Source organism: Pseudorasbora parva, chromosome 19 (genome assembly GCF_024679245.1).
Source record: "Pseudorasbora parva isolate DD20220531a chromosome 19, ASM2467924v1, whole genome shotgun sequence".
Lineage (NCBI taxonomy): Eukaryota > Metazoa > Chordata > Actinopteri > Cypriniformes > Gobionidae > Pseudorasbora > Pseudorasbora parva.
In genome coordinates, this window is record NC_090190.1 from 37,798,435 (window position 1) to 37,824,490 (window position 26,056).

Genomic DNA, 26,056 nt, shown 5'->3' on the forward strand with positions numbered 1-26,056 from the left:
AACAGTAGTGTATATTTAAAAAAAAAACAATAATAATACTACATTTAAATCTAGGCACCACACTTAAAATTAAAACATTAATTACCCAAGTTGCTGAAAGGATAATGGACAAATATTTCTTAAATTTATGCAAACTTTATCTTGTTCTACAAACCAACATTTAGTTTCCTCCTTGCGAAGATACAACAGCGTATATTTTTCTCAAGAATAAAAAAATCTAGGTGTCATGAAAAGTTAAGAAAAAAAGTACATACACTTAAACTTTACTTTACATCTCCATTTCTATGTTCCGCTGTCTCTTCCATCTAGATTTTGGAAGCATGTATCTGCCACCTATGTAACTGTTTCTCCACCTCTTTCTTTCTCTCTCTATCTGCATTAATCACTTTGCAACACAAGCATCCACCTGTTATCTGTAGGCAGAGCAATTGTTCACTACAAAGCTGTGCCTTAAATAAAACATCCCCATCTTTTCTTCTAATATCATTCTGTCAGACCGCTCATGTGCTAACTTAAAAGAAACTCAGAAACTCTTGCTCTGTCATCCCGTCAAGAGTCCAGATTGGCACTGATCAATGTCAAGCAGAAGTGTTTAAATCAGACGCCTCCGTTCTGTAAAGTGTCTTTGTGCTGAGGGCGTTCCTAACAACCGCTGCTAATCATTAGTCATTATACAGTATTGTATAACAGGGCGGGTGGTAATCTCATTGTACTGTAGAAGAAAAGCATCAGAAGGCCCACTGTAGCTGTAGGTCTCCACCTCTCAGTCAAGACACAGGCTTAGTTCAGGTGAGCAGGTCTCCCTAAAAGATCAATCCCTCAACAGCGAGACAGCAATCTAAATGAACACCAATTTGTCAACACTAGCTACATTTACATAGTCAACTTTGTGTCAATTAGATCCGAGCATAGTACATGATAGTAGTATATGAGTAAAGCTACACGATCAATCGTTTAAAGACTGTGATCTCGATTCAAACACTTACGCGATCTGCCAGCGCTGTATTTTATTGATATGAAAAAGCTTCTCAACCACACAGCATCATTATTTCTGTGCACCACACTAGAAACCGAAACCTTATCCGTACCGGCCGGCTATCAGCATAGAAGGGAATGGTTAACAAACAAAGAACAGCTTGGCCGATGGAAAAGCGGCTTCACCAGTCTTGTATGTTCTGTATCATCATCTTAGGAAACTCGATAGCTCATACGTTTTTGAACTGAAAACGAACACCATTTTGTCCAAATACAGTGCAAAACAACGTTGGGAGTGAGTGATTTGTTAAACGTTCTCACGGCTGATTTCTGTTAGATATAGCCTAAGAACTTCACTGCTGTTCATACTGGTTAAATGTTACAGGAGACTAATAAAAGAAACGGGGTATGATGACGTGTAATGGTGTAGTAGTGTTGTGCCATTTCTTGAGGGAATATTTTCACCCCTAAGCCTTGCCACTATGTTTCAAGGTGCAAGGGGTATACAATAGAATTGGGGTTGGATGCTTCAAGAAAAGATTGTATCAATTACATCATGATGACAAGTGACTGTTAAAAATGCATTTGCCGTTGAATCATTCATTGAAGAGATTCGTTCAAAAACGCTGCTTTATCCAGTAATGAGGCAAGTGGAGTATTTATGAGTCAATCATTGAATCATTCATTCAAAGTGATTTTTTTTAACCTGCATCCTGTCAGCAAGTGTGCAGGAACAAACAAAAAAGATGATGATGATGATGATGATGATGATGATGATGATGATAATTCAAAGAATTCAGCATTAACAAACTAAACCCAAACGGAACCAGACAAAACACAGAGTGAACAAACTTATGCTGCCTTCACGTGCTATCGGAAATTTCATAATAATAATCCAAATTAATTCCAAACTTCCCAGTCGTAAACAAGACATCAGGGGGAGTTCATGTGCCATTTTTACCTAGGAAACTCATATTTACGATTATTCCAATAGCATGTGAAGGCAGCATTAAATACACATGGTGATGGGCTAAATGATGAACAGAAGTGATGATGATTTAGTGTCCAATGGGAAAGAAGAATGGCAGGAAACAAAGACAAAGAAACATGTGACTGGTGAAAAGATAACCGTGACAACATCTCCCAGTAGGCTAGACCTCACACCGTGAGGGAAGGATGGAGAGAGCTTTTGGAGGTGGCTAAGGTGAAGACACGTGGAAGACAGGAGTTGGTGAGGGGATGTGTAACACGGTCGACGAGACTCTGGCGGAGATGATGAAGGGCATCTGACGGCACAGAGACGACAGCCCGTTGTGGAAACGAGGGCCGATCGCTAACATTTTTATTCAAAACCACAATTTCTCGATTTAGAAATAATAAAATCGTGGCAAAACATTACATTCTAATTAAACTGAGAAAAAAAAGGAAAACTCATGCAGCTCTATTATGCATTAAGTCATGAGGAAGTGGACACACTATAATGCCAGATATAGGACTTTAAGTGTTCAAAGCTTCTGTTTAAACTCCAAAAAGAAGGCCCAAAATTCCATTAAAGTCCTGAAAACAGATCACATAGCTCGTTAGACAAAATAAGAGTGATTGGTTTGGCTCTCAGAGGAGGGCAGAATTGGGTTTTATCAGAACATAGGGAGCTATTGTTCCTCTGACACTGCTGAAAACAGCGTTCGACCAATGCCTGAGCTCAGCCGAGGAAACTCTGGATTTGTTCTGTCTGGTAGGAAATGATAAGCTTGACAGAGCTCAATACCCAAGAGCTGCAGGCCCAACCACATGTGCGTGTGTGTGTGTGTGTTTGTGCGTGTGTGTGTGTGTGTGAGAAAGAGAGGCAGACAGGATTACAGCACACCTCTGTGGGGACAGGATACTGTGAAGTGGACCATGGCTGACTAACAAAAAAACCAACATCAATCTCTTTTCAAAGACACAGAAGCTTTCAGGAAAATCCAGGTAACACACACAGAGACCAGCATGCATACACACACAAGCACATACATCGTTTAACTTAACCAGTGTTCACTCTAAAAGTAATGACATTACTAATCAAAAAACATTTTCAGTAGCTCAGAGGGTTTCAGATTAAATACATATCTAGCTGTTCTTTTAGAATCCATTTATTTTTAACATTGAGTAGAAGGACAATATGCAAAATTGCTAAATAATGATTTATAAAAATAACTTTGATTCATGCATATTCGCTAATGAACCACTGAACCTGGTTTGAACCCGGTTTGAAAAAAGATCGACTAGCCCTAGTATAACTGGAAAAAAACAACTACAGAAATTTCCAGGGCATTTTCATTAATTCATATTTTTTTCAAATCCCAGCCCTGTCAAATAGTTTTAACATGAAGCAGCACTGCAAAAACTTCATTATCGGTTTAATTAAACAGTGAAACATCTTCATTACATCTTTTGTAAATTGTAGTTTTACACCATTTTTATTTCAATTAGTATTTTAATTAATAATTATCCATTTATATCTCTATAATTAATTATCAACTATAATTAATATTAATATAAATTATATAATAAAATATTTTTATATTATAATATAATCTCTGAGTGTGGTAAAATAAACATACTGCACTTTTAAGGAGCTTAATATTGTACATTTTGTAAGCAACTCTATTAATATTTATTAACAGAGTTAACATTTGTTTAGTGTTTTTCAAAAGAGCAACTTGACTGTAATTGGAATTATTTACTTTGAAAACCCTGGTAAATTGCATTAAAGCAGCTTTCTCAACCCAGCACGGCTGAAATGGCTTGAACTTTCAGGCTTGAAAAGGAATAAAGAAAATAAGTCATTGTGCAGAGAGAGTGATGACCCTCTAAAAAGAGCACGATTGAAAGTATATGACGATTCCATAAAATACAGGCCTGAAAATACAATCACACGCCGTCACCGCAGCAGAATCCATCTACATAAACGTACTCTAGTGATCATTTTACCTTTACGGCCTCTTTCTTTTCATCTCGTCTTTTAGATGAGCACTGTCTGTTTGTCTGAATCTCTGAGTACATGAGGACTTTCTGAATAGGCTGACAGCATCTACTGTAATTAGAGTTTGTTCTAGCTTGTTTTGATACGTTTGAGCTACATTTCTGAAAATGTCTTTACATATGCAGTAAAACCAACTTAAGGACCAAAAACAGCTTCATAAATGGTCCCAAAAAAGTGGCAATTCAATTTCCCCTATTATGCTTTTTAGAATATTACCTCAATGCAGTGTGTAATAAAGCTGATGTGAATGTAAAAGGTCTGCAGTTTTAAAGATCAAAGCCCATGACAAAATAAAGCTATTGAGTCCTAAAACAACGATCGATTCTGAACTGCTGAAACGAGTCATCAGCAATTCCAGTCTTACTTCCTGTTACATACCTATATAACTATATAACAAATGTGTATAATGCCAGCCTATGGTCTTCACTTCATTTTCAGTCAGAACAGAGTTCACACAGCAGGATTTTGAATCGTCAACAGGTCCAGATATTTAACTTACGGGCGTTGGCCACTTATCAACGATTCTCTCAGATCGCGTCTTTGATAATTCACACTGCGTGATTGTCCCTCGCATGAACAAGCACCGATTTGCCTAATATTTCGGGCATGTGTCTGCAATTTCGCAAAACCTGTCGGTGAAAAATCGAGCCTAAAATCCTGCAGTGTGAACTCGGCATAAGCGGTAGACCAATCACAAACAGAGCCATCTGACCAATCAGAGCAGAGCAGGCTCACGGAAAGGAGGACATCTTCAAACACTGTTTTCAGACTTTGAGAAATTAGGTGAAGTGCAATGTATATTACAAGAAAATCAGAGATTTTTTTTTTCCCTGGATGTTTGTAAACCTATTGTTTGAGACCTCCAAAACAAAATTAGTAACCTTTAAAATAGCATAATTGGAGGCTTTTTAAAGGGGTTGGTTGTGTTTGGGGTGCAGCATAACATGCCATATTTTTCTTATATTTGACCTTTATTCCACACCGCTGTCTCCATGTCCTTTGAACGGCTCGTTTGCTTCCTGCTTCTATGAAGCCCATCCCTCCGAAAAACGCAATGGTCTTAGATTGATTAGATGGCCAAATGTAGTTTCCTGTATTTTTATTGGCTGAAATACCAAGCACAGGTTGTCCGGAAACGCCACGCCCCTTCCCATTACGGGCAGAAGTCACATCTGCGGTGACTAGCAAGGGTTTATGATGTCCAACCCGTGAAGAAGCTTGTTGTAGTCCAAAACGGCCGTTTTTGTAGGCAATAAACTGCCATAACTTTAAAACACAATATCTCCGTAGCGCTATTACTTTGCAGATACTGTTAATGCTCAAGCAACAACATTACACACTAACTAAAGGCCCAAAACCTCAATAGGAGGTCTTTAAAATGGTGTGTGTAAAGGTTTGAGGGCATTTGTGAATGCATCTTACCCTGGTCCGAGAGAAAGTCCAGCATGGTCTGTAGCAGGAAAGAGAGATGTCTGACAGAGAGACCTGGGTTGCCCATACGACGAGACGCATACACCAGCTCATGAAGCAACCGTAACTGTACTGCCGCCCATCCACGATGGGTCCCTACAAACAGAGAGAAGGAGAAAGCATTTAAATACAGACAAAACAACACTTTTGATGGATTTGGTTCACATGAGCCTTCGAATTTCCACTTTCAGTTTTTTTTCCCCAATGATACAAAAAGGCCCTTTTCAACGCTCTTGCAGCAGTTTATTTACCTTACCCCTCCTGAAGTTCATGGTAGCTATGGTTCCTTGCTACAAAAAAGACTTATTTACATCCCCTTTAACTGATGAAATATAATATGACAGGAAGGTCAAACTCTGTCAAGTTTTGTTTGTATATACAGCATCTTTTTCTGCTCAAACTGTCATAGAGGCATCATAAAATTTACAGTCCTAAATCACATGATACAACAGCTGAGTTACAAAACTCATCAATCAGGCAACTAACACGGCCGTCACAGTGAAGAGAGAGAGGCGAAGCTGATCTGTGCTGCTCCTGAAGAATGTGGCAGCAGCTCTGGAATGATTGTGAGGATTTATCACCCCACACGGTTCTGTTTCACACTCACCTTTCACTCAATTTATGCAAATCCACACTAATCTTTACACAAGAGAGACTGTGTCTGCAAAAAGCAACAAGAAACTTCAACATTTATGCTTTTTATCAAGAAACAGTAATCAACAGTCTGCAAAAGACTGTTACAAGAACACACTATAATAATATAAAACTCTATATGCATGGGACACAATGGAACCAACTTCATGTCAAAATGTGAAGTATAGACACTATACCACAAAGCAATGTGCTCAAACAAGCAGCAATCACAATTCTTAACTTCTCTTTGAACACTAAAAGTGGAAGACATATTTACATAAACATGCATTTACTCAAAACTGTACATTTCGACATATTTACAAGATGAGAACTGGGTGCAACTCGCTTAATTAATGCAAAATTAAAGATGCATCCTTATTTGCATACCTCTATGTCCTAAATGGTATGAGATTTTTTTTAAAAAAGGGATTTGCCAGGGTCTCTGAGTTATAATTACCCACAAGCCCTCGCACTACAGAAGAAGTGCTGTTTGTGACAGTAGAAAGATGGAATGTGTGGTCAAAGCTGCTGCAGTGTTTTGTTTTTTTTCCCCCTCAAATATAATGTCAATTTAAAAGTGAATAATGAATTTGGCAAATGCAATAGTATGCAACAAACAGATCGGTGGTACGAAGATGCAAAATGTGTTGTAGTACGTCCCAAAACCTTTCGAACACCTTATGCATAAAAATCCAACACATTATGCATAAAACATGCATCCTAAAATAAAACATATAAACAGCAGATTCTGTGCATGGAGGGTCATAAAACCCCAAAATTGTATCGTTTTGTATCGTATTATACCCTACTGTATTATACTGCATTGTATTGCATCATATCGTGGTGTATCATACTGTACTGTACTGTATTGTATATTGTACTGTATTGTGTTGTATTGTACTGTTGTATCATATCATATTGTACTGTATCGTAATGTACTATCGTATCATATTATATTGTATCATACTGTATTGTATTATATTGTATCATACTTTATTGTATTGTATCATACTGTATTGTATTATATTGTATCATACTGTATTGTATTATATTGTATCATACTTTATTGTATTATATTGTATCATACTGTATTGTATTATATTGTATCATACTTTATTGTATTGTATCATACTGTATTGTATTATATTGTATCATACTGTATTGTATTATATTGTATCATACTTTATTGTATTATATTGTATCATACTGTATTGTATTATATTGTATCATACTTTATTGTATTGTATCATACTGTATTGTATTATATTGTATCATACTATATTGTACTGTATTGTATCATACTTTAATGTATTTGTCTCTTCCTTAGGCCCTGTACCAAATGGCACCCTAAACACTCACATATATATATATGATGTGTGCCGTCTTGAGATACTGATACTATGTTACTGCAAAATCAAAGAAAAATATAAAAAATTAATAAATAAAAACCCTAAAGACCAGATTCTGTCCAAATCTCAGCAAAATATTACATGGACATGCACAAGCTCTATTTCCCATGCTATCTCCTCCTGGAGTCAACCAAAAATGGATCTTATACCTTTTTATTATGCATAACCTTATCTACATATAATTTCCATATGCATTTTCCATCCAGACGCCCATTAACAGATACTACAGCATATTAGCAGCATGAGAAACACATTAGGAGACAATAAAGACTGTAAATATCATTTTTGCAGATAAGAAGAAAAACTATCTGGCATCAGCATATAACTGAAATATCTTTGGTAAAATAAAACATGCAACGTGTATAAGCTTACGGTTACCTTTACATCCAAGCAGAATATCATATCTTATTAGTTAATTAGTTAAATTAATACATATATAAATTCAAACTAAAATGTATTCAGACACCTCCAACATTTCTCACATTATTGCAGTTTATTCAATATAGTTTAGAAAATAGAGTTAAAGAACTTAGAGTTAAACTGTGTCAGAAAAAAATACCTTAATCTTGATAATGTCAGATAACTTTGATAGAAAGTTATGTAATGGATTACAATCAACCAATCAGCTGTCAGCTGTTAAATCTATGTACACAATTAGATAATGCCGATTTAGGTCAACCAATGACCAAGCAATGCTTCGTTTTGTTCAGTCTGTGCTGTAAAAGATCACATTAGCAATTGAAGAAAAAACACTTAAGCAATAATTTTGGTCCCAAATTTTTATCAGTTTTATAGGCAGACCACTGTATGAAGAATTTTTGGGTATAATATGTCACACTTTACTTATTTTGCTATCCTCACTTACATAAATTAACTATAGTGTCCTGAACACAGTAGTTTTCAATGGCAATTTTGTGCATACCCAACATGTCTTCATCAGGTTCCAGATCTTTAACCATTACAGCCCATCACCCCATAAAAATTTGACTATTTACAAACAGCTGCTGCACATTTAGCAGCCCTTCAGTAAAAACAGCCACTTCACTCCCTCTTCAACTAGAAATAATACCGTACATCCTGCTGTAGTTCAGGGATCATAACGGCTGGTGCCAACAGGCCATAGAGACTCCAGGAATCTGTTTACGGCACTCCGGGGTCTGATGCTGTAGTTCTGTGTTCGGCCTTTGTGTTTTCACTGGACATTCGAAATCCATGCGCACAATGGTTAAGCTAAACGCAATCAATCAGAGGTTGATGATATTTTCTCGCTCTCTCTCTCTCAGTGCGTAAAGAGAGCTGAGCTGGAGAACTCCCAGGCCAATTAAAAACCCATTTTCTCTTCTCTCTCTGCACTCCATGGTGTCTCTATTGACCCGAGTCCTCTTCTCTCTTTCACTTTAAACTTCAGTAAGCCAGGGTCACCTCCAGCTTCAGCCGACACATACGAGGGGTCTCCATGCCCTCCTGCTCTCAATGACATCACAGATTCAATGCAAAAAAAAACAAATCATAAGCTGCTTTGCCTGAAATAAACCAAGATATAAGAGGAATAATGCATCTTAATGAAGGAACGACTGGTTATGCATTCAGACAGCATTCATAAATCTTGCTTAAAGTCAACGTGAAATCAAAACAGACTCTCTATTTGTTTCCTTAATAAATTCTGCAGGTCTTATTGTGCAAGATGCATCACTGCGCATTATTCAAATCCTCCATCAAAACGTAATAGCATTTTCTTGTCTCTCAAAATAATATTTCTTCTGATAGGACCAACACTTTAAGGCAAGGGGAAAATAATATTTACTAACCAACCAACCAGCCAACCAACCAGAACCATGCCAAACTAACTGCCAGCATGATAGGCCGCTGTGGGTGGTTGCCAAGTCGTTGCTATGCACTTGCTAAGGTGTCGGAAACAGATTTGGAGCATTGCTGAGCCGTTGCTAGGTGTTTATGGGTGGTTACTTACTGTCAAGTCAAAAGAGCTCTGCCAATTGTCTGATATTTTGGTCTCTAGACATGACGAGTCCCACCTTTTTTCATCTACAATGGAATAGAAGTTAAATGCCTTGCGAATGCCATTTTATGTCATCTTTAAAGAATAATAATGATTTTCTCTCACTACCAATTTGCAGGTTTCTGAATGATATAGACAGACCCTCAGGCAGCATGTGTCTAACGCTAAACGTCTTTATTATTCCATGCATGTGTGCGAGTCAGGCGGGAGGTTGAGAGGATTTCATATTAAAGAGAATATAGTTAAGGACCCTAAAGTAATGCACTATTGAGTCTGACATCACAGCTCAGGGTCAGATCTCCTCTCCACGCTGTTTTCCAACACAAAGAGTAGACGGAATATATATCACCCCTGAGAAGAGCCCTTCAAAACACACAAAGCTTTTCTGCAAGCATACAAAGAGGGACAAGGTTACTTCAATGCTGCCTGGTCAGATTACAAATCAACCGAAGCCTGTTTATGAGTCAGAGGTATTTAAAGAAAAATGAGCAATTCCAACGATTCATATTCTGCTCTTGTATCGCAAAAGACGTCAGTAAACAGAGGTAAAACGGGTCGAGAGGACAGCCATGAAATAAAACACCGTAATAGCATGCGCTCATTAAACAAATGACAGCATTAACCTAATTAAAAGAGCAACCATGAATGAGGGGGATGATGTCATTATCCAGGTTCAAAAACCTTGAGACACTGGCGCTATAATGCATGCCGGCCGCGTTTCTATTCCAGGCTCGCATGCACATTACTTCTTTGTTTATTGTCAGCAGGAGTCTGTCTTAAATAGGCCTGAGGACATGGAGGTGGATAATGCCTTCCAAACAGGTGAAATAGATATTGAAACTTCTGGTCGAGTGAAATGGCTTTTTGAATGCCTGTGATATAAATATCTAGAGAGCAGCGTGGCAAAGGCTAGACAGAATTTACAACAAAAAAAAAACATTGTTTTGTCATGGTCACGACAGAGATTTGTTTTTGTGTGATTTTGATTCAGGATTTTTCACACCTACCTTGTATCAAAACACGAACTTAGGGTCGGACCTTGGTGCGGACTTTCAGGTGTGAAACGACCTTAGTCTCATTCACAAAAGGATTCATTGTAAATAAATATACCATCAAATAAATATGATATTGCAAATATGGAATGAAAAGAGAGGGTATGATCATTACTTTTTGTTTAGAGTCTGTTCTTTTATAAATATATACAGTCAAACCAAAATTTGCTTAAAGATGCCTTTTTTTTGTCTGATACTGTTGTCTGAGGTCAACTTATGACATTTGCATGGTTTTTATCTTCAAAAACATGAGCAATAGGCTGATTTCTACACTGGTTTTGAGGCTCTCTCCTGAACGCTGGGTTTTGTATGGGCGTGCTGCACTGGAGACCTGGAAGTAAACGGCCACGGCTAGGATTGGATAAGATTTGCATATTAAATGAGCTTCAACTCCCCTGTCAGTTCAGTTCACATGAGGGAGGGATTGTTTTGAAAACGGCAACCGGAATGATTCTCTGACGGGGCTATCAAAACGTATTTATCAAACAAACACAATGATTTATCTCTCATCTACCCGTGACTGTTTTTGATACTACTAATGATACTAATTTTTTTATTACTTGGCCCGCCCGATCGGTGGATATAAGCGCGAACCACACACTCGCATGCGCTCTTCAAACACAACGGAGATCAAGAAATGATTGTTATTTCACTATTTAAGATTCACAGGCCTGCTGATGGGCTTATGTTTTGGTAGCCCGTCTGGAAAACACATAGACCCGGGACGTTGGGCTTTGGAGCCCTGGGGAGTCTGAACCTGAATCGCAATGAACCAACAAATAAGGGATTCTCCGGCCTGTGACAGTGTGCTGATGGTGATGATGCCGATGCTGATGCTCTGTTAGAATGCAATACTATCGCAAATAAAAGACGTTTTACTCACATAAGTGTGCTGCATCATTCCTGTCGGATCCAATATAGAAGAAACAGCATTGTGTTTTAATCTCAATATGTCTGCAAATCCAGTGTGTCTTGTTTACAAACGATTATCTTGCTATCTTCTGCGTGTTTATTGCTCGTTTAGCTGCACGAGTCGATGGGCAGGGCTACAGAAACAGCCTACACATAGAGGCGGCGTTTCACCCTTCTAATACACCATTGAATTGAGAGCTCTCATTTGCTCGGCCTGGTGGCTATAAAAGCTTTTCTTTGAATAACAGGGAAGTTTTCAGCTTAGAAACTTAGAACAGGATATTCTTATATTACCATAACCTTTTATATATCAAAGGCTCAAGGGAAAGTTGACTTCTCAATTCATCACTCCTTTAAGAAAAAAAAAAAACACTTAAGCAAAACATGGTCAGGTCAAAGTGTTTGAATAATTTTGGTCCCAAATTTGTATCATTTTTACTGGTAGTCAATGTATTAATAATTGTTGGGTATAATATGTGACAATATCTGAATATGAATGGGGCTGTGACTTCTAATTACAAAAACATTAGGAAACAACTTTAGGTAAGTTGGGATCATAAGACAACCACACACAAAAAACTATTCAAATGAATTTCCATTAATTTAAATAAATCTGAAATAAAATCAATAAAAACAAACTTATTTTTATTTTATTGTCTCAAGACAACATTTCTCATGTTACGTTTTAGTTACTATACTCAAATTATTAAAACTGAAATACAAATAAAGCTATTTAAAGGTATAATAAACCAGTGTTTAGACAGTGTTTTTCACCCACTGGTGGAACTTCAGACACACTATCCTCAAACCATCATTAAAATCCTGAATAACTATTTCAAGTCAATAATTCGCCACCGTTTACTGTACTAATAAACGAAAACAACTGCACACCGATCAGCCTTTAGAAACCACACAGAGCATAATCAAACATTTGAAATATGGTTTAACAACCTTAAAACAATCATTCAAACTGGATCACTTTGATAGCCCTATAACTGAGACATCTGGTGTTACCTTTGCTGAAGTCTTTGGGGTCCAGAGAGAGGCTGTATCCCGGCAGGGTCTCCAGCAGGAGTTTGTAACAGGCTTTCCAGCCCGGCTCAGGGATTGTGGGAGCCACACACTGCATGGCGGCGACGCGTTTGAAGAACGCCGACTTACGGTGGAAGCCGATGAGCTCGTAGAGCTCTGACAGGACGCTGTAACGCTGGATCTTCTCCTCTTCTGACAGCTGAACACAGACAGAGAAAAGCTGAAGGACCATTCCTCATAGAGCAACTTGACTGACTTGTTGCGGTTTTACTGTACATTGCTGTGCAAGCGCTCACCTGGCCAAGGTTGATGTAAACAGCGTTCTGCAGGAACTCAGACGCCTCCATGGCTCGTTTCTGAATGGCCAACACTCTGACGGCCTTAATACAGGCCTCCAGCTCAATCACTCCAGCGTTCTTATACTGAAAGACAGACAACAAGATTTTATGAGTTATGAGCTGTCAATTTTAAAGCATGAATTTACTGCCTTAATTAATTAATTATTTAAAATAAATTATAAAAAAATAATTAATGCAATTAATCAGGACCCAGCCCATACACATATCCCAGCAGAGCATTTTAAGTTTAATTAAAAAAGTATATATATATATATATATGCGTGTTATTAAATATTATATAATAATAATGTCGTTAAATAATATTTTTAAATACAATAAATAAATAGTAAATAAGGTTTTGTTTGCACATTTCATATAAATGGCCAGAAAAAATATAGGGAATAACTTGCAATATTGATGCTCACTAACTAAAATAAAAAATTTGAGGATTACATTTTAGATGATTAAATAAAAAATAAGAATGATTAAATCAGTCAATACAATAAGAACTCAGGTCTTGATTGCACAACAGTTTCGCACATATCCATTTAAATGGCCAGCTAATGCTGACATTTCAAATCACATTGCAATATAATTTCAGACTGTAAAGACCGCCCTCTGAGACATAGGGATAATAAATTGCAATACTGAAAGTCACTGACTAAAATATAAAGAAAAGACCTGAGGGTCAGAGAAAGGTCATGCTGTACGTCCATCTTGCCTCTGTTCAGGATGTGTCATCATATTTTAAAATCAAAGCTCAGCAGCGGCACAGAGTGCTCTGATCAAATGGATTGCCAAGGCTGCAGTGACCCCTGCTGGCTGCTGGCAGAACAGCTGATGTGGCAGAAATGAGGAGCTGGAGATCAATAAAACGAACAGAGATTGAACGAGCGGCTCCATTCACAAGACTAGGGTCAAATACTTGACTTTGCGTGGGCCAGGAACAGCGAGTTTAAATTGCACCATAAATTGATATTTTAATTCCAGAATCCAAGAACATTTCTAGAGGCTACTTGCTGTGAGATGCATATCAGCAGAGCCATTTTGGGTAAAACACCTAAATAAAAATGAGCCGTCTCTGTTTGCCATCTCAGAGCAAGAGTTGATGAATAATAAAACAGAACTTTGAGTGTTTAATAAAACAATTTCCCATGAGAAGCTGCGTGTTAAAGTGGTTTTACCACAGTTAAAGAGCGTTGTTAAGCACAGCACAAAGAAACGTGCTAAAAACTCCCATGACTAGGATAAAAATACTATAACGCAAGGCTTTAAAAGACTTAAAAGCCCAAGTAGCAGTGCTTTACCTGTGCTTCACCATAATATAGTCCCAAATCAATATCTGCCTAGGAAATCACCTAGTCTTAATATGCATCGCTATTTGAACTTGTTGGGAATATGCAGGCCACAAGAAGTAATTAGGTGGGGGTTTTTTTAATCACTTTTACTCAGGAAATGCTACTGGCAACATAGGATTCCATTCATTATGCTAAGATAGGCGACCATAGACATAATGTACGTAGACGCCCCATAGACTTACGCTGGCTATTGGAGCGGACATATCAGCGCGGTGCCATCTTGGACGGGTCCCCAATGCGCCGCCCCCCGCATTTATTTATACTGAGGAAGATGTATTCTCAACTACAATGATCATAACTCCCCGAGATTAAAATCCATAAACCGGATTTTCACACGGTTTGGTTTGTTACAAACTGCAGAGACTTAGTTATGATACAGGACGCTGTCACACATTGAAAAAATCTGCTTTCATGTAGAAAGACTTTGTATTATGAGCTTTAACTAAGACATATGGTAGACTATGACATATTGATAAATGTATAAATGAATGAATTTTATATATTTTTTATATAGAAACCAGTTTGATTGTTCATTAGGGCCCAAGCCCTGAAAGGGCGCAGAGCCCTATTGTTCTTCTAAGGATTATTTGTTATTATTATTATTATTATTATTATTTTTTTACGCGACTATTTGGGCATTTTTGGGGCCCTTCCCATGCTCGAAAACTCTTGAAACTTTGCACACGCATCAGAATGCGCGGCCATCAGGGCCGGGCTGAGGCTGGGACCCGGGCGTGGCAGGGGGGCTCGACAGCGCCCCCTAAAGTGGGGTCTGAAAACGGGGTCTATAAATCAAACACACTTGCACGTACATATATGAAACTCGGTACACATATAGAGCTCATCGGGCCAAACAACTTTCGTGCTCTAAGTTATGCGTCAGCCCAACAGGAAGTGAGCTATTATGGGTTGTTCGGAAAACGCATGCTGTGGAATTTGCGATACTCCTCCTAGACGATTCACCCGATCAGCACCAAACTCAGTCAGCATGAAGTCAAGACACTGAGGATGCCAAATTGCGAGCAACTTTCTGATTTCTCAAACGGTTTGGCCGTGGCGAAGAGACGAATTTATGGCGAGAAAAAGGAAACAGGAAGTGTGTTATAACTTTTGCATACATTAATTCATTTTGATGAAACTTCAGCTGTGTGTTCGTTGTAAGAGGCCGATCACATGGATATGACTTTTGTGAGTCAAAGTTATAGCGCCACCAACTGGCAGCAGGAAGTGTGTCACTTTTGTCCAAAGAGGAGGGTTAGTTTTATCTACATTCACCAAACTCGGTATATATATAGTACTTTTCGAGCCGGACAACTTTCTAATTTACTGTCATTAGCTCTGACCAACATGAAGTCAGATAATTTGGTTGGAAGATAACACAAAGTGGAAAGCGAGCTCTGAGTTTTTACCTTCTCCTCAAAAGCGATTCATTCAATCTCCTCCAAACTCGGACAACATGAAGTAAATATACAGAAGATGCTAAAATGCGAACGGTTATTGGATATCTCAAACGGTTTTCCCGTAGCAAAAGCCTAAAAAACACAAAATAGGGACACACGTGCCTGGTTCATAAATAAGGCTATACTCCCACCTGCTGGTTATTCTATATATCACACTGGCTGTTTTTCTGTTTTTTTTTTCTGTTTTTTCAACACTTATGCTCTCCCTTAAATGACCAGTAGAGGGCAATATTGTATAAGTTTTCAAGCAAAAAACCTTGCCTCTCTGGGTGTGTGAATGGTTTTCTAACCTGGTGGGGACTTAAACCTGAATGCACACAGACTCATTGGGACTTCCCAATGGGTACAAAAGCTTATAAATCAGACAGAATGAGTTCTTTTGAAGAAAGTTTTGTGTGATGGGTAGGTTTAGGGGCAGGAGCAGTGTAGGATGACAGAATATATGGTTTGTACAGCATAAAAACCATTACATCTATGAGTCCCCAGAAAGATAGTGAACCAGACATGAGTATGTGTGAATGTGTGTGTGTTTGTGGGTGGGTGTGTGTGTGTTGTGGATGGGGGATGGTGGGTGGGCTTAACTGATAAGAGTTGCCTGCAGCATACTTCAGCATTACTACTGTGTGTGTGTGTGTTCGTGTGTGCGTGCGTGTGTGTGTGTTCTTTTTTCTAGCCTGGTGGGGACTTCAACCTGAATGCACACAGACTCATGGGGACACGTGTCACTGATTTCTACAGTGTGTGTGTGTGTGTGTGTGTGTGTGTGTGTGTGTGTGTGTGTGTGTGTGTGAGCCACTCTTCTGTCTAAAAAGATTACCTCTCAATGCTGTGCTCTGGCCTGCATTCAAGGATAAAAAAATTTATTCTGGGTTTGAATAAAAAAATGAATGTATAAAACCAGTTTATTTGTAGGGCATTGACAATATTGTTTTATATAATTAGTTAAATAATTGTGTTAATACAAATAATTATTAATAAAAAATATAAATATAAAAAAACATTACTAACAAAAGAAAAAACCCATTTAATTGTCTTTAAAAAAAAAAAAAAAAAAAAGTAGTGTGTGTAACTTAAAAAATGAGAAGATTAATGTTTAAGGACAAAAATGAGAACCAATGAGCTACCGGCATATAGAATAACCAGAAGGTGGAAGTGTAGCCTTATTTGGTAACCAGGTTGGATATGTCCAAGGGAACACTGTTTTGAAGATTAAACTATTGTTGTTATTGCAACACAGTGTTTTCAGACAGTGAAATAAAAACAATGTTCGCTCACTGTTTAGATTTTGTGTCTGTCATTCCCCTCCCCCCTCACTCTCCCTCTCTCAGGATCACTCTATGTGTGTGTGTGGAGGGGGTCTCTCTCCCTCTCTCAGGATCACTCTATGTGTGTGTATGTGTGTGTGTGGAGGGGGTCTCTCTCACTCTGTGTGTGTCGCCTTGTTTTTTGTTTTTTTTTCATAATTTAACCCTTTCATATCATAGGCTATATCAGCAATTTCTATCACTTTATTGTGAAAAATAAGTTTAAAAAATGTATTATATATATATATATATATATATATATATATATATATATATATATATATATATATATATATATATATATATATATATATATATATAACACTGGTCTTCTGAACTTACAATATTTTGAGCTGCAAAAAATGCATTTGCACATAATTGAAAGTGACCTATTATATCCTAATACTTTTAATTGTTTTCTATAACATGGGCTTTAAAGAAGGTCATGTGCTGTGTTTGCAAAGATCACGTATTTCACCTCTTTACACTAATAATTTATTGATATAATTCAAATGGATTAAAAAAATAATTTCACATGATCTTATAAAAGTGGCTGTTTATAATAAACTTCTATAAATGATATGCACGCATATTACTCTTACCTGACACTGATATTAAAATCATTGTTGCGGTCTCTGTGATTTGGCTTAATTTATTTTTAAGAGAAGTGTAAGGATAATACAACTTCAGCATTTGGACAGTATTCTGCACTCATTTTGAAATTGACATTTGACATCATCTAACATAAAATTAATGAATAAAATGTAATTGATCTCAGAGATGTGAGTGTTGTGGTTCCTGGTCATAGCAGCACCAGTTGCTGCAGTTAATGAGGTGAATTCAAATGACTTTGACATAGTCCCATTATTTATTTTTTCCCATATTAAATGCCTATTGCCTGCTGTGCACAGTTAAGCTGATGCCACCGGGGTGGCGGTGCCACCGGCTTGGGCCCGCCATCGCTGCTCGCAGCTTTAATTTGAATGTATTTCTCTCACACACTCACACATATTGATAAATGTATACATTTATGAATTTTATATTTTAATAAAGAAACAAGTTTGATTTTTCACTTAGATTTATTTCTCTCTCTCACACACACACACACACACACACACACACACACACACACACACACTCACTCACTCACTCACCTTCTGTAACACATACAAGCTCCCATATATACTGTACCAGCTCAGAATTATTATTTTTTTAAAGGCCTAAAGTAAACGTTATAACTCCAGGTCATTCCAGCATCTTGCATTACCCTGTCAGGCTTGCAACTGGGACTGGGGAGCTAAAATCCTTTAAAAAGAACTGTTTTGCAGAGCTTCTTGTGTCTGCTTGCACTCTGTAACTCCAGGGTAGTTCATTTTGCGATGCGTTGCAGTCTTACTTTGTGAAATACAGACACCACAAATGACACAAGCATGAAATGATAATGATGTATAAATTGTAAAATAACCTAAATTATTGTTCAATCTTACTTGTGAAATGTAATCCCATGCGATTTGGTATTAATATTGCGTTATTGCAACCATAAGCTGCATAAAATACGGGCATAATTGCTCGCTCTCCATTGACTCTGAATGCTGTCAATGAGTGGAGAGACCCAACCAATATGGCGGCGACGCTGGATCACGCTCCAGCACATCATGGGGCGTCTACGTATATTATGTCTATGGCGGCGACCCTGCCAAACTAAAAACAATGCATGACAAAAATGCATTTGCCCACATATCTAAATGTAGGGAAGAAGTTGAATAAGCCCTATTTCTAAAAACGGCGGGGTGTTTCTTTAACTAATGAGACCCTTTTATAAGATGTTACCCAGATTTTAGAGCCAAAACTATGTTTATCATGTTGTTTCTGTTGCATGAATCAATCTGCTGTATTGGCTTTTTTGGAAACAAATAAACACTTTTTAAGCAAATATGTATTCAATCAAAAGTAAGGCAGTAAAGATATTTATAATGCTACAAAACAATATTTATTTTAAATAAATGCTGCTCTACTGAACTTTATACATTCATTAAAAAATCATGGAGGGAATGTATGTTTCCACGAAAATATTAAGTAGCACAACTGTTTTCAACATTGATAAAAATGAGAAATGTTTCTTGAGCATCTAATCATCCTATTAGAATGATTTCTGAATGATCATATGACGATGGGTGCGTTTACAGGCACGTTCGTACGTTGATTATGTGTAATAAGCCGACAATGAACATGGTCATGTAAACGCGGTAACCCGTTTTCTTTTATCGGAGTAAGGTCATTAATGGCATAAACCGGTCGGGACAGGTAGTTTTCGGCCTCTTACCCCGAATTCGTGCTGCATGTAAACGCATTAATCTGCTTTCTGTCGTCTTATTGAAGTGTGCATGTGTGATAGATGACAAAAACGCAAACTTAGAGCAGATTTAAACGCATCCAGACAGAACGAGCTAGCGTTTTGCATGAAATAAGGTCATCACAAACGCAGACTCTTTTAAAACCCAGAAAAAGGTAAAGATGTGTTCTTTTCTCATGCAGCAGAAGTAGAAGAGGATCAGTCAAAGCGCTTCATTTGTAACTGCATGAGGGATAATATGAGCCATAAATCTTCCGCTGACACGGCACACGCTTTATTAAACATCACAACTGACATAACATTTGAAAAAATCAGATACGGACATTATTATTTTTGACGTCACTACAATTAAATAATCCGGTTTATTAATAAAGTCATGTAAACGCGGTTTACTTGCATTGTCAGTTTACTGGTTTGCATGTAAACGGGGAAAACTGATTATTTCAATAAGTTGATATTTGTGAGTTATCAGCTTACTGGTGTGCATGTAAACGCACCCACTGAAGAATGATGCTGAAAATTCAGCTTTGAACACAGAAATAAATTACATTTTAAAATGCATTGGTTATTTTAAATGGAAATAATATTTCACAATATTACTGATTTTATTGTATTTATTTTTTAAAGGCAGGCTTTGTACATGTCTGCTTCCAGAAAACAAAACTGATCCTCCACAGCTGAGAACATCTCAGACAGTTACCTTGCCGTAGTAAGAGATGGCCTCCTTGTATCTCTCAATGATGTCCTCCTGACTGAGGCAGTTCTTGGCTCGGCCGATCTCAGCGCTTGTGTCTGCACTGATGCCATTGGTCGTCAGAGCACCTGGACAGTAAGATAGATAGAGATAGATAGAGAGAGAGAGAGAGAGATAACTGCACCGTGGTGAATGAAATGAAAGCTAATTCTATTCTCTGCATGCTAATGCAATCCTTGCATTCATGCTATACCTTATTTCCAAATGTTATAAAGCCTAAGGGTCTATAATAATACTTAAAATTGTATTTTGCATGAGATATAAGATGCCGCAAATGAGCCCATTTGTCTGATGCAAGACCTGAAACTCAACAAGCAATTTCTTGAATTAAAAATGAAAGTCATCAAGAAACAAGTTTACAAGGAGGAGAAAAATAATTACACACTCAGGGCATTTATTAAAGAAACAAGAGAACAAATTCACCCTGTTTACTTTATTAATCCATGTCCCTGGTCTTTTTGGGAATGATTCACCAATGAATAATCTTTCATTACAGTTTAATAACCTCGCGTACCGCTGGAATTTTTCATAAATACAGTTCGTAAACAGCATTTTGAAAATCTATATCTGTACTGTTGGTTTTACCTTCTTCTTTTAAGTAAGAAAAAAATCAATTTTTTAATATTATGCAAATGTAATCTCTTAACTGTAATAATAACACAAATGGCAAGAAAACATTGTCCTCTAGTGGCAGCAAAGAGCAGACGTTAGAATAAACACAAGTGTGTATATAAAATCTAAATCCATCATGAGGTCAACCCCATTAGTTAGTTATTCTTAATAGCCAATCATTATCATAGCACATAGTTAGAACAGTATCTGCACTACAGATTGTAATGGTGAATCACTCATTAACCTGATAACTACTGCAAAAAATTTGTCAGAAAAACACAAATATCACATCTAATGATTGCCAAAAAAGTGCTATAAAGCTGTTCAGCTGGAATCAAAATGAAGGATTCACATCCATGCATTGAAATCACTGCAGAGATTTTCATTGCCGTCAGATCAGAAACACAAAAGGCCACACATGCACAAACACAATGAATACATCACAAGAGCACACACGGACAGGAATAAAAACCTTATCTAAAGATACACGTGTGCTTCAGCTTTACTGTACCTGGATCAATGAGAACTTCTTGAGCGCCTGAAGACAGACAGACAGAGGGAGATACAGAGAGAGAGAGAGAGAACCTGGTTCACTCTTGGCACAAGCTGCAGTTCAGTGTTAGTACAGCACATATCAGGAGGGCACTAAATGATCCTGATCATGATAACGCTGACAGTTCAGCAGCGGTGACGAGCAGACATGCAGAAGGACTGAGAAGTCATGAACTCTTTATATATAATGGCTGTTAACAGACACTAAGGGAGCATGCAAGTTTAAAAAAAAAAAAACATTAGTATTTCTCTTGAATATGTTATCAAAGATTGTTAAAAAAATGATTTGGACACTTAAGGCACACTTAAAGTCAAACTAAATGGCATCTGCACAAATCTAGAGCTTTTCACTTCATTCTGAACAGCATCTATTTGCATCATGCATCAAAAAAAATTACTTGGAAAGTGTATATTTCTTGAAACGTTGTTTGGTTTGAAAAATGGTATGTTTATTTTAAGTGTGGTTTAAGTGTGCAAATACTTCATGAAGCCATTTCAGATATAAATCTGTAGAGCAAACAAATGAAATGAATGAATGGTGCAGCTATTAATGTGTTTCATGCTTATGTATGTGTTAATACAAGCAAATGAACATGAAAAATCATTTAAATCCTTGCAGAAAAAAAGAAATTCAGAAAAGGAATGAAAATTTATGAAAGGAAAGAAAAGAAAAAAGAACAAAATGAAATACAGGAAAAGAAAAGAAAAAGAAAGGGCAAAAAAAGAAATGAAAAAATATGAGAAGAAAGAAAAAAGAAAAGATGAATGAATGAAATGAAAAGACAGGAAACAAAAGAAAAAGAAAAAGAAAATAACTCAAATTCAATGAGAAAATAAAAATAGAGAGAAAGAACAAAACAAATTAAAAACTAAAAGAGAAAAAATTAAATAAGAAAACTTAAAAAAGAGAAAGGACAAAAAAGAAAATGAAAAAACTAAGAGAGAAGAAATAAAAAAAAGAAAAGATGACAAAAGACGAATGAAAACAAAAGACAGAAAACAAAAGAAAAAGATAAGGAAAATAACGCAAATTAAATAAGAAAATTAAAAAAGAGAGAAAGGACAAAAAAATTAAATAAATAAAAAATAAGAGAAAAAATGTTATAAAAAAAAAGAAAAAGGACAAAAAAGAAAAAGAAAAAACAGAGAATAAAGGAAAGGAAAGGAAAGGAAAGGAAAGGAAAGGAAAGGAAAGGAAAGGAAAGGAAAGGAAAGGAAAGGAAAGGAAAGGAAAGGAAAGGAAAGGAAAGGAAAGGAAAGGAAAGGAAAGGAAAGGAAAGGAAAGGAAAGGAAAGGAAAGGAAAGGAAAGGAAAGGAAAGGAAAGGAAAGGAAAGGAAAGGAAAGGAAAGGAAAGAAAAGAAAAGAAAAGAAAAGAAAAGAAAAGAAAAGAAAAGAAAAGAAAAGAAAAGAAAAGAAAAGAAAAGAAAAGAAAAGAAAAGAAAAGAAAAGAAAAGAAAAGAAAAGAAAAAGAAAAAGAAAAAGAAAAAGAAAAAGAAAAAGAAAAGAAAAAGAAAAGAAAAGAAAAGAAAGGAAAGGAAAACACGTTCAGGATGTAAATAAAAACATATCGAGTTTCCCTAGGACCCTTGCTTTTCTTCCTTGAATATGTGAGTCAGTGTAAAAATGAATAACTGACCTAAAGGAGCATGATTCAAATCACACAGGACTTTTTAATGAATCAAAGCCAAGATAAAAGGTCTACAATAATTATATTTCCAGAATAAATATGAACTCTAGAATTCCCCAAAGCAACCAAAATGAAATCTGAACAAATCATGGAGTGCTGATATTTTTGGTTTATTCAGATAAGGGACGCTTTAGATGCGTCTGATTGCACTGACCAGGTCTGTGTCTCTTTCCAGCGTCGGCCGCAGAGGAGACGCCAGGTTTACGGGCTCCGCTCTTCCCTGCAGTGCCTCCTGGGTAATGGAAGATGACAGACGCAGAACACAGTCCCTCCAGAGCAGCTGAGGCACAGAACACAAACACCATTTCACTGTCCTCAGTCATCATGCAGGACTTTAGGAAGGAAAGAGTCACAGCTTCTTGGAGAAAGGGACTGGGTTTACTTCATTAGCTGCTCATCATGAGTTTAAAGATCTGATATAACTTTGCACAGGCATGTTATGGGTTGTACTTGGCTTGATACTGTAATGTGACAGTTACAGGCATGTAAAAAATAACCTAAACAGTTCCTGTAGTACGTCTTCTAATCCTGGTTCCTCATGCCATTCTCTTACACTCAGGGGCGTAGCCAGAACATTTTTTCAGTGGTGGCCAGGTAAGACCCAATGATTTTATTGGGGAGACAAAAAAAATCCTGCTTCAAATCTAGAAAAAATGTCTGTGTACCCTGCGTGGAAAACCTTAAAGCGGATGTGGAATAGCCTGACAAGCCACAGCAAGATGTTTGGTCTGGAAACTCACCATTGACAGCTCAATCCGAGGGGCGGATAAACGGTTGTCTTTCAAACTCCCTCTGCACGTGATAGGATAGCGCTACAACCAACCAGAGCAACGAAGGTGAAGCAGAGCTCGTTGACAGATTAAACATTCGCCGTATCCGGTCGGCTAAACTCTGAACACATCTTCAATTTTTAAGAATGACTTCAGTGCCGTTCTTTGTTCTTTTCTCAGAGAAAAGCTTAACTCCAAGTCTTCCAGAGTCGTGGTCAAAGCTGATTCGAAAGACCGCTGTTCGCCAGTTTCTGTGTTTACTAGAAGCACGCAAACACAACTCAGCCGTCATTATGTTAAGCCCCGCCCACCGACTCTATACACGATGTGATTGGCCGGGTTTTTACAGCTCAAAAGTGTATTGAGAGTTGCTAGACGACACTCGTGGCAGATTAGATTTGCTGCCACTAGGGTGCGTCTAGATTTCTAGGCTAGATGTGGAATGGAATACACATAAAACAGGTTTCATGTCTTTGCAAACAAACTGGTTAAACTGTCATTCCTATAGATTGCACTTCTGCCTGGCATAAATTCTCTTTAAAAGTCTCCATAACTGGTAGAGCTCTTTGAGTCGCCTATAACCAATTAAACGGCTTATAGTTGTCAGTAAACGCCGCAAATAAACAAAATTATAATAATGTTTTAAAAAGTTATTAAAAATGCAAGGTCGAGTTCGGTTTATTTATAGAGCACATTTAAAAATGGCTGAGGCCAACCAAAGTGCTGTACAGCAAATTCAGGAAAATTGTACATAAAGTATAAAAGATAAAAAAAAAATTAAAAAAAACTATATCTACATATATAAATATACATGCATAGATAACACCACATACATAAATACCTCAAATAACTACATATTATGCACCAAATGCGAGAGAGAAAAGATGAGTTTTAAGACATGATTTAAACTTAGATAAACTGGAAGCCATTCTAACAGCCACTTCAAAAGCTCGATTTCCCCTTTCCCCCTGTCTTTAGGCAGGTTCTAGGGATCTTTAAGAGGAATTTTCCCTCTGATCTCAGGCCTCTAACAGGAATGTAAGGTCGTGTTAATTTACACTTTCATTACAAAGTGCAGATGTAAAAAGCTGTGCTTTCTTTGTGCTATCACAGGATATGTGCGTAATGTAGACTTTTGAAAAAAAACAAAATTTGGTCCGTTCCACTGTGCTAATTTTCCATTTTTCTCTATGTAAAGATGCGCCGGAAGAACATTTTTGACCGTTGTGTTCGCGTCTCGCTCTGCTGTGTTTTTGTTCATGCTCATAAAGCTGCTTCACCAGGCGGACATTTTCAGTGTTGCCATGTCCACTTATTATTGGGCATCTTTGGGCTTGTTATTTTTCCCCTATTAATAGGTACAGTGACAACTTAGTTCAGCTGGAGTGTGTACATGGCCTTTGTGCCATTTTCATTTCTTTTAAACTTAGAAAAATCAGCTGTGGAAGTCATAAAGCTTGTGCAACAGTGGTGACAAAGCTTCAGTCAGGGGTGGCACTGACCCCATAACTCCGCCCCTGCTTACACTTAGGGAAATGACCAGCTTTAGATATTTAGGGCAGGGTTAATGCCAAGTAAATGCCAAGGCAAACCTTTTTATTTTCATTTAGTTTAACTTGGTGTACTAAAAGAAAAAAAAGAAAAAAACTATTAATAAGAGCAATTTAAAAATCCAAAAAATTTTACTAGAGTAAAAATGAAAACAGAAAATATAAAAATTTTAACTATTTCAAAATACTAATACTTATCTAAAAGAAAATTTAATTAAATAGGAAAAAAGAAACGGAAGAGGTGACAAAAAAAAGAAAATGAAGAAACTAAATGAAATAAAAACAGAATTAAATAAATATAAATTAAGTAAAGTTAAAGGTGCACTATGCAACTTTTCTGTCCACTAGAGGGCGCCTATTCAAAACAAAGGTGTAGTTTGATGACGCCAGGTTTGAGCTCAGTATCTCAGGACATGTGGTCTTCAACTCACAGCCGGTGGAAAAGAATCGGGACAGGACTCAGGCAGAAACCATGTTCATGGATGTGATTATTAACGTTACTGTAGTATGAAGCAGAGCAGGACCGAGTGTTGAGGAGCTGAGCAAGGCCGCTGGAGCGACTGTTAATGAACATTTAGCCCAGAATGCAACATTGTTTTTGACATTCTGTCACAAAATATACATCCTAAAAGCCAATTAGGTTGTGAAATAAACTGAAACAAAACAAATCTTTAGTTTTTTACTTAATTGTCATTTTACTCTATTTTATTACGTTAAATTAAATAGAATTTGTAAAATGTTAAGTAAACCTAAACCATTTGTGTTGGCACTACATGAATCATTTATGTTGCG

At 37.1% G+C, this 26,056-nt stretch overlaps 1 protein-coding gene across 2 annotated transcripts in view; it reads right to left on the reverse strand.

The window, feature by feature from the left end:
- The window catches only part of trappc9 (trafficking protein particle complex subunit 9), a 288,563-nt gene that overhangs the window by 252,790 nt on the left and 9,717 nt on the right, over positions 1 to 26,056 (reverse strand). The window contains exons 4-9 of one of the 2 annotated variants that reach the window (XM_067426625.1): positions 23,099 to 23,224; positions 21,216 to 21,242; positions 20,039 to 20,160; positions 12,822 to 12,947; positions 12,508 to 12,724; positions 5,423 to 5,566 (exon numbers count right to left, since the gene is read on the reverse strand). In XM_067426625.1, coding sequence (XP_067282726.1) covers positions 5,423 to 5,566; positions 12,508 to 12,724; positions 12,822 to 12,947; positions 20,039 to 20,160; positions 21,216 to 21,242; positions 23,099 to 23,224 — 762 coding nt within the window. The remainder of the gene's footprint in view (positions 1 to 5,422; positions 5,567 to 12,507; positions 12,725 to 12,821; positions 12,948 to 20,038; positions 20,161 to 21,215; positions 21,243 to 23,098; positions 23,225 to 26,056) is intronic. The other variant, XM_067426626.1, reaches the window with a different exon arrangement.